Genomic DNA, 10000 nt, shown 5'->3' with positions numbered 1-10000 from the left:
TGTGAGGCACAGTGGGAGGAGAATAGTGCATCTGACTCTTCTCGGTGACAGCAGATCAATGCAGCCAGGAGCTCAGATAGAAATGAATTGATTGTCGCCAATAAAACTCCAATTAAACAAACGAACAAGCCTGAGTCTGCTCCTGGACAAGAGGCTCTCATTGCTTCATCGGTCCCCGGGGAGGAGGCACTGTGTCAGGGTAGCCGTGTGCCGCAGGGCTGGCCGCCTCCCATGGACCAACGCTCCACCGGACCGGGGGTCGTATCACTGAGGGACTGCAGATGAAGCGGCCGCCTGTGGCAGAGAGAGTTAGAGCATCGATCCAAAGCTTCCCATTGATGAAACCAGATCTTAATTGTGGCTGCCAGTGACCTATCAGGATGCCAGAGTCGATTCTGCACGACACCTGACCCGTCGTTGTTTGATAAGTGGAGTATGAAAACCTCCCTCTCCTCGCACTTCATCCAACACCTCAGATTGCTCCTGCGGATCGCTCTCGCTGCGTGTGCTCAGAGCCCCTCCCCCCAACAACCCCCCCCCCCACCCCACCACCGCGGCTCTACAGTAAGACGCTTCCTCCACCTAGACCACCACAACCAAGTTAAAGATGACTAATGTTTCTCCTCCCCGGAGGATGCACTGGAGTTCCTGCTGCTCTCCTCTCCTCTCTGCCCTGCAGTAATAACATTTACCCTTCCATCTCCAGATCCCAGGCGCCATAATCTGATTGTTCTTCTATTGAGTTTCCTGCATCATACATACTGTATGTATACAGGATCTTCAGATGGGATCTGAAAAAAAGGGACACAGATGAATAAACGGGCGGAAACACCCATTTAGGGGCGGGATCGACGGAGCCGTGAAATGTTAGCGTTCGGTATATATTTAGCTTCGCCGAAATAACAAATGCACCTCAGAAATAGACTCCTCAGTTAGAGCCCCAATGCGAATGTGTTAATGTCAAGCATGCTTGAACGAAGTTGAAGACAAGTCAAGGGAAGGAATTGTGTCACACTGTCTCTCAGTCAGTATCAGCAATCAGAATTGTACAGTAGGTCTACTTAAATCTATTGAATATTTCCCACAATGACCTTATACCAGCCTCCCACTACGCTGTTGTACAAAAGTGTCTGCATGTACAGTATGCCTATCTTATTTCCTCAGTCATCCAGCACCTTTTATGTTCCGTTTTGCTAGTCTTTCTACCTGAGGGAGAGACAGCCCTTCCCTCTAACCGCTACCATCTCCTCTCCTGTCATGGCTGACAACAGTGCTGAATCCGCACTTTAAACCCCCGGCCGGTGCCGGCTCTTCGCCCCCCTCCGTCATCAGACGAGGCTCAGTTCTGGTGACCCCGAGGCCGGGGCCAGACGCTGGCTTTGGGGGCCCCGTGGTGGAGTGATGATGGAGCAGTAATAATGACTCCACGCAGGTTGCTGGTCCGCTGCGCTCGTCTGACAGATGGCCTCACATAGCGAGAGCTGACAGCAATGCTGACGGCGCCTCCGGGCTCCCAGCGTTCCTCCGCCGACGCACGTCCACCGCGGACGCACAGCTGCGCTGTCGCCTCGCCGCTCTCCCGGCTACCGCGTCAGCAGTCGAGTCTGTCTGTATTACTGTACCTCGCTTTGATTTTTAACTCCCCAAGTTCACTTCTCGGCTGCTTGTCAGAGGACCCGAAGAAGGGCGGCTGCCCGGGAGGGCGCCCGTACAAAATCCTCATCAAGTCATTATCCAATCGATGGCCATTCGTCAACAGCTTTTTTTTCTAATTCATTTGGCCAGCGGTCAATAGACCTCCAGTCATGTATTCCCGATCCATCCACCTGAAACCAGCCCCCCAGGCCCATAAATGAATGGCCGCAGAAATAGATACATTAATTGAATGAGTGAACGCATTAACAGCTGTATCGAATACTGGGCTGCCGTGATGAATGGCAAACACAAGCTGGTTATTGGGCTCAGTGATTGATAGGCAGTAGGAAGAGGTTTGGCACCCAACTGTCTGCTCCTGAATTACAGGAAACAGGAATCGTTCTGGCATGACGAGACACCAGCCACTGCTCTTGCTCCCGTCTTTGAGGTTTTGTTTTGCCTGATTGTTGTGTTGTTTATCCATTAGGAACACGGTTGAAAGTCTTATCATTCTCTATCCCCAGGGAAGGCATCTGCAGCAGACACATGCAGCTCTAACTATCTCCTACCAATGACAGCCTTCCTCTAGTGCTTAAGAAAAGAGAGACAAGCCTGAAGTGTGTGTGTGTGTGTGTGTGTGTGTGTGTGTGTGTGTGTGTGCGTTTATGTGTCTGTATCTGTGTGCTTGCATGTCAGTGTGTGTGTGTGTGTGTGTGTGTGTGTGTGTTTGCATGTCTGTGTGAGTGTGTGTGCGTGTGTTTGCATGTTTGTGTGTGTGTGTGTGTGTGTGTGTGTGTGTGTCGGTGTGTGCGCGTGTGCACATGCGCGTGCATGTGTGGTGATTGACGTGATTGATGTGACGTGAAAGAGAACAAGGAATATTTCCACTCAATCGACTCTGTGGATGATCAAGCACGCGGATCAGTGACAGGAAGCTGTCGTAGCGCACTACACCCAGCTGCTCCCTAAAACACAACCACACGAGCACTGTACTAAAATAGAAAAAGACGGTGGTTAGATTCGGAGGATACGGCAGAAAACATCCACCTACGGTGCCTCCTGTGTGACACAACATGGCACGGTTGCTTTAATTGCTCATATCCAGGTCTCCTCAGTGTTGAGCTGTAGGCCTCGTTAAGTTCTTCTTCTAGTATTACAGGTCATCTACTACAGTGACGCTCAGTAGAGTAAAGTTCTTCTTCTAGTATTATAGGTCTTCTACTACAGTGACGCTCAGTAGATTCAAGTGATTCTGCTGGGTGGTTAATCAGAGGTGGGCGTTGCTATATTTAAGGCTTCAGATGAAGCCGATCACCAGGGCACATGTCAGGTGAATGATAAGAGGAGAAGCGTGTCATTCCCAGTGAAGAGAGGAGGCAGAATCACAACACCCTGAGAATATCTGGATTCCATATTACAAATCTATGCATTTTAGTGTGTAAAATGCATAGAAATCTGAGGGCTAGAAGCCGATGCTGGGTCCATGGGCTAGGGTAGACCACCAGAACAATGAAGCTCCGACCTTTGCAATAATGACAGCTCTGAGTCCCACTGCACAGCCAACCATCCTCTACACTGTGAACTGCACTTAAAAACTACAGATATAAACATAGTCGCCGGCACAACCACACTGACAAGCTGTGGTGCAAGTCAGTCATCATTAAACCAATTGAGAATACACCCACACATACAAAAGCAGCTAGAACACCAGATCCTAACCAGGCATTAGTTGACGTTAAACACAGCTATCTTGAGTATAGGCTATTCAAATCCATTGATTCTGGGTTTGATAAAAACACACATTTTAGGCGCCAGATGGATTGTTATGCAGCACCAAGGGGTCATTGGAAACTGTTTGGAAAAAAACAGACACTTTAAAAAATAATTGGCAGGTGAGAGGCACACACATCCAACATCCAACTGGGCGCTAGACAGAAAAACAAAAACTCATCAGGAAAAGTAGAGTCTGCACACCAGAAATATGCTCCCAGGATTTTTAATTGACACCGAGGTGACGTTTCGGGCTACAAGCCCTTCTTCAGACAAAAAGGCCTTCCCATGCATTGACCACTTAGGCCTTCCCATGCATTGGCCCTTTCCAAATCCAATCCCTCCCCACTCGCACTCAGTCACCGAGTGCACTCCGTTTTCTAGTCCCCTCACAGCTGAGTGTAGTTCCCTTGATTAGGGTGTAGGGGGGACGCACTCCCCTCACTCCAGCGGAAACAGGAAACACAAACCACAACATGGTTTCGCGTCAACAGCACTTTGCAGCGGTAGAGGCATCGTTCGTATCTTCCTTGTTACAGGTACCTTACCTAGGTCCAAATGACAATATGGCCAAGGCATTCAATTATATTTATACATCATTTTAAGAACTCTTACCTATTCATTTCCCCTTTACCCTAATTCCTTATTATTATTATTAGGACTATTGTCAATAAAATAATTGTCATTTTTCGACCGCAGCTGCTTCAACACAATTATTTGTAATAGTGTATTCTTTGTTTGTATTTTTGTTTTTATTTGCATCAAAACAAAGCAGGCCTGATTTTGTTTGTCCTGATTTAAAACAAGCCCATTTTATGCTCAATTCATCTTAACTGTTATGAAGCACTTTGGGCTGCAATTCTTGTGATGAAAGTTGCGATAGTTTATTAAAACAAGCCCATAAAAACTGCACAAGCTGGCCGTATGAACCTGTATTTGTCCTCTTGTCATTTTCTGCAAATAATGTCTGACATTAAAAATTTTTGGGAAGAGTAGTACTGTATATAGAAAGTGCACTTACTCAAAAAAATCTATAAATAGTAAACCATACATAGTAAACCAAGATTTTTCTGTGATCTCATCCTTTCCAGAGCTGTGTTCACCTGTGGTCTGAAGTATAGGCTAGTGGCATGAGATCTCTGCAGCATCTAGAAGGCTATATTCATGTTATGTGAAACAAATTTACTGTGTACTTCTTTAAATTCTCCCATTTCTTTGAGGCCTGTTTTGGACTTGCCTGACCCTCCAGGTTCATTTCTTTTATGATGAAGTTGTTAAGAAATATGTCTGGGAAGATGGTTAAAATGTTTTGTCAGAATGAGTGCTGTGTGGCCCCTCCAATCACTCCACATCTTACCAAGTAGGCCTACACATCATTTGTCAAGTCCTAGTAATGGGATACAATCACCCAATTAATCTTCTTTCAAGGAATCTTAAACATTAAGGTGTTTTTGGTTGTAGGCCAAATCAGTGAAATCTGCCAATGGAACAAGTGAAACTTTGCTTAATGTTTGGAAGAAGATGCATTAATCTAAAAACAAGTCACTTGGCCTATATCTCATTGAAATGTTGCTTGTTGGTTGAGTGTCTACATTACGTGTAAAAAGATGTGTTTTGTGGTGAGTGGCAGGCCATTCATGGACTAAACCTATGAAAATAAATAAAAGCCTACTACTCCCAAGCTTCTTTAGTCTTTCGTTTTTTTTGTGGACAACTTTTCATTTTCCATTCTCAGTTTGATCAGCTGTTTAGTCTGAACAACAGTCCCGGTGAATATCCTCCACTTTAAATAACAATCAAATGAACATAATCTACAGTTTTCTGAACTGGAGTGTATGCAAATGTCGTATTATTTGTGAGGAACTTACATTTGTACAGCGCGTCTTCCATTTTGGACAATAAACACAGCTGCACATGTGAATCGAGCCTGCATCTGTGCAGACTCGCTACGGAGGGTGTTATAGGCCACTTCCACTCGGCGCTTCCACTTGCCACTTCGGTTTTGGATGGCACTTAATATGGCGCGGCCTCCGCGTGAACGCTCAAACCGAGGGGGAGTGCATAGGGCGAGGGAAGAGGAGCTGGATTGGGAAAGGGCCATTGACTCAGTCACATGTTATGTCATGTGACCCCTTAGACTAGGTAGTCTATAATTTAAGGCGTGTCTCTGCTGATGTTTTTTGTCTGAAGAAAGGCTTGTAGCCCGAAACGTCACCTCAGTGTCAATTAAAAATCCTGGGAGCATATTTCTGGTGTGCAGACTCTACTTTTCCTTAACAGGGGATTGGATGAACCATCTGTCTATCACCATCTAGTCCTGTCATATGGTGTCATGACACTTAAACCACACCCTTAGCAGCCTTTAGTTCCTCTTCATAGGATGCTGATTGGCCTGAGTAAATTGGATTTATTTTGACCCTGGCCAGACTGATCTGTGTGAGAAACAGAATGTGAGCTTGCGAGATCCAGTGCTCATCAAAGTCTTGGTCGTGTAAGGATCTCAAAATAGTCTAGTTTTATCACAATTCTTCCTAAATGTTTGCTAATGACCAGACAAAGACAAAAGCACCATACCGGCATATTGCGCCTGCGAGCCTGCAGGACTCACTGACAGAAGTTGAGTGTCCTGCTATTTCGTTATCTCTGGTGAGCTGACGCCGCAATAGTTTTAAGGAGTAATGTCACCGCTGAGTCTGCCTTCAAACATTAACCTTGTATGTGCTGTGGTTTTACATGAGAGCTCTAATGGTTCGTCTAACCTCCAGCGCCTCTGCTTTCTGTCCCTGCGTCCCCCCAGGTGCAGGGCCTAGAGAAGCAGATGGACTACCCTGACCTGGGCCCAGCGGGCTCCGTGATGAAGACCCTCAAACCAGGGGTCAAACCGCCATACCAGACCTCGCACATCTTCTCCACCATCGACAGCACCCCCATGAAGACCAAACCCCCCACCTACAGCTACTTCAACCCCCACGACTGGGCCCGGAACCAGACCCTCCTCCTGGACCAAACCGGCTACCGTTCCAAGCGCAAGCCTTCACTTAAGACCGCCCAGAAAACCAAGAAGATCTTCGGCTGGGGGGACTTCTACTTCAGCGTGAAGACCATGAAGTTCAGCCTGCTGGTGACGGGGAAGATCGTGGACCACATCAACGGGACCTTCACCGTCTACTTCCGGCACAACTCCTCCAGCCTGGGGAACGTGTCCGTCAGCATTGTGCCCCCCACCAAGGTGGTGGAGTTCGAAGTTCTCCACCAGCAGCAGCAGCTCCAACCGGAGATCCAGATCCAGCAGACTACACAGCAGCACCAGACCACCCTGGACCCCAAAGAGAGAAAGACCTTCAACTGCCGAGTGGAGTATGAGAAGACCAATCGGTCGAAGAAGCCCAAGCCTTGCCTGTACGACCCCTCCCAGACGTGCTTCTCGGAGCACACTGACTCCCATGCGGCCTGGCTCTGTGCCAAGCCCTTCAAGGTCATATGCATCTTCATCTCCTTCTTCAGCATCGACTACAAGCTGGTGCAGAAGGTCTGCCCTGATTACAACTTCCAGAGTGAACACCCCTACCTTGGATAGGTGATGCAGTGGGGGGTGGGGGGGGGGGGGGTCAGGGGTGAGAATGAAGGTGGACGGATGATGATGATGATGATGGTGATGACGATGATGATGAAAATTATGATGGTGGTGGCAGTGATGATGGTGGCAGTGATGATGATGATGATGACGATGATTATTATTATTATTTTGATGATGATGATGATGATGACAGAGACCTTCGATTTAAAGTGAAGTAATCAGCTAATAATGAATGTCATGATAAGGCTGATTTTTCCAATGACAAACCTTTGTATCAGTTGACTTTGATTTCTCTGTAAATAATGTACAAAATTATTCAGCTCTCCCCTTGGTTTTCAGTCTAATAATTACTTTATGTCCGTTGGAGAATTCAAATCAAACTTCAAAAAAGCCGGAGAGAGTGATTGTGGTATTTCATAATGCCCTCTGAATATAAAGTCTGACTGTGGAATGTCATTAGGTGACATTGGGAGATAATGGCTGACTGTTATCATCCTTTAACTACTTTTCAAATCCCGAATATAAGAGAGTTATTATCTATGAGAAAATGCTGTACTGGGTATGCATACAATATACTGTATGACAAAGCACATTAAAAATCTCTTCAACAGTTTGTCCGCACTTTTACTTGGCATTGGGATATTTATTGCTTGGTGTCATGTAACAGTTGGGCAGAGAAGCCTGTGTAAAGCTTCACTTCCATAAACCTATGCAATTCATCTAAGATGAGATATCATCTAAACTGAGATTCTACAATCACACACTTCCCTGAATGCCATTAAATATAGCTGCAGTCCAGAAATGTTTGCAGGTGTTCCCCCTCTGAGGCTTGTGCATAGTACAGTACATGTATTTTGAGTCTAGAAGCTATAAAAATGTGTATGATTGTTCAACATTAGCATCAAATGGTGTGAAATGTGTGAGGTGAGATCCAAAAGGAAAGGGAAGTAGCACTGATTGGATACTGAACAGGCTGAAAACGACAGAAGAATCCAGGTCGTTCTGTAATGAGCAGATGGAGATGTCCTTCACACAGACTTTTCATAGTTAAGGGCGTGAGGACTGAGATAAGATGGCTCTTAATAATTGTATCCATGTTGCTCTCCTCTCAATAAAATACTGCTAACATTGCTGTCCCTGCTTTCTGATGATGACATAGAGTAGGCGTACATATAATTGTATAATCCAATACATTACATTACATTAAAGTTATTTCACATTTTTATCCAGTGTCTTACAATTGCATTAACGTAGGTAGTGTACTACTACTCGCCAGAACTCACAAGTGCATGTCCTTTTTAAACAAGTGACTAAGAGCATAATCTAGAGCTAAAGCCAAAGTGCAAGAGTAGCAAAATATAAATACAATAGGTGCTTAAGAGGGAGGATTGTGGAAGTACTTCTTGAAGAGGTGAGTTTTGAGCCTGCGGCGAAAGATGGGCAGTGACTCTGCTGTCCTGACGTTAGGCAGTACATTCCACACTGCGGTGCCAGGACAGAAAGAATTATTAGCGAGCGGATCCAAATACTAGGACATACCTTTTTGAGACAGTCTATCACAATATCACAATCTAGCCTACAGTACTTCCTTTCTGTTGCAATGCACACACACACACACACACACACACACACACACACACACACACACACACACACAAGCTCCCAGAAGTCTGTTTACTGATAAACCTTTGAGCCCTCAGATTTTCATTAAATAACACTCAGCCAGTGCTAATTGAATCTTCATCGGCCCTTGCTCGATATCTTATTATGTTCTTGATCAATGGAGCTCATACCGAGGATCCAGGAAGCGGCGGTCCCATGGTACAGCTCAGAGGCCACTCTGGACACATCAGGACACAGAGATTTATGTACCCCTGCTTCTCTGGAGATCACCTCTTTATCACATCCACACTACTCCAGGGAGTCTGTAGAGTGTGTTGTGTGTGTGTGTGTGTGTGTGTGTGTGTGTGTGTGTGTGTGTGTGTGTGTGCGTGTGTGTGTGTGTTAGGGAGGGAGGGAGAGAGAGGGAGATAGAGAGAAAAAAAGTGATAGAGATACAGAGTGTGTGAGAGAGAAAGAGATACATAAACAGAGAGATGTGTGTGTGTGTGTGTGTGTGTGTGTGTATGTGTGTGTGTGTGTGTGTGTGTGTGTGCGTGCGTGTCTGTATGAGTGTGTTTGCATGTCTGTCTGTGTGTGCGTGTGTGCATGTATGTGTGTGTGTGTGTGTGTGTGTGTGTGTGTGCGTGTGTCTCATGGTACACATTTGTCGCATTTGTCTTTCAGAAGGTGACTTCAGCTTCAGACCGATATTTGTAGTACTAATTGAGACATGTAGAGTACTGAAAATTGACACATGTATTTCGTCATGTGAGTGGTGACAGTAGCCAAAACAAATGGCCAACATATAATAAAGAAGTAGCCTGCATATGTGTTGCGTGAATGAAAGAATCTCTGTTGTGTGTATGGCCTTGGAAATACAATTCCCGAAGACCCTTTCGACGAGACGGGTCGCAGAGCGTGCACGCAATGCTCAAAACAGCCTTTCTTCGCCTGACCCTTCAAACTGTGGTGGTTGTCTCCACGTACTACATCTGACCCCGTCATATCGCACAACATGCTGGCATTTACATTGAGACAGATTGCACGGGTGAGTAGCAATGCAATGATGCTTATGTTAATTACAGTGTATTATGAGACTGCATACATCAAGCTAGCTACTGTAACTGGATAGGAGCAGGTAATGTTGAGTGGCCAGCCTGCTAGTCAGCTAGCTAGCTATCTAGTTAGCTACTTTGCTAAGACAGCTGGCATCAAGTTCACTGGGTCAGACACGTTTGCGGAGTATACTGTATCTAGCCAACTAGCTAGCTGGCCTTTTCGCACTGACTGTGGATCTAGCTTGCCAACTACATCCCCTCGTTGAATACACGCTAACGTTAGCTAGGTAGCTAGTCGGCTACCTGGACCTGCAGTGGCTGCGTGGCTGTTGCAGTGGACAGGTACTTAGCTAACAGT

The 10000-nt window shown here is 46.0% G+C and overlaps 2 protein-coding genes across 2 annotated transcripts in view; both read left to right on the top strand.

Annotated features, from left to right (window-relative positions):
- Positions 1 to 6982, top strand: part of nxph4 (neurexophilin 4) — a gene marked incomplete at both ends in the record, with an annotated part of 39377 nt that extends 32395 nt beyond the window's left edge. The window contains one exon of the mRNA XM_084441269.1: positions 6203 to 6982. Coding sequence (XP_084297395.1) covers positions 6203 to 6982 — 780 coding nt within the window. The remainder of the gene's footprint in view (positions 1 to 6202) is intronic.
- Positions 6983 to 9472: 2490 nt separating this feature from the next.
- The window catches only part of shmt2 (serine hydroxymethyltransferase 2 (mitochondrial)), a 53228-nt gene continuing 52700 nt past the window's right edge, over positions 9473 to 10000 (top strand). Inside the window, exon 1 of the mRNA XM_084441108.1 lies at positions 9473 to 9632. Within this exon, the coding sequence (XP_084297234.1) occupies positions 9600 to 9632 (33 nt within the window). The 5' untranslated portion in view covers positions 9473 to 9599. The remainder of the gene's footprint in view (positions 9633 to 10000) is intronic.

Source organism: Borostomias antarcticus (assembly GCF_949987555.1).
Source record: "Borostomias antarcticus genome assembly, chromosome: 7".
Classification (NCBI taxonomy): Eukaryota; Metazoa; Chordata; class Actinopteri; order Stomiiformes; family Stomiidae; genus Borostomias; species Borostomias antarcticus.
Note: the sequence above shows the minus strand (reverse complement) of the source record. Positions and strands in the feature narration are given on the sequence as shown.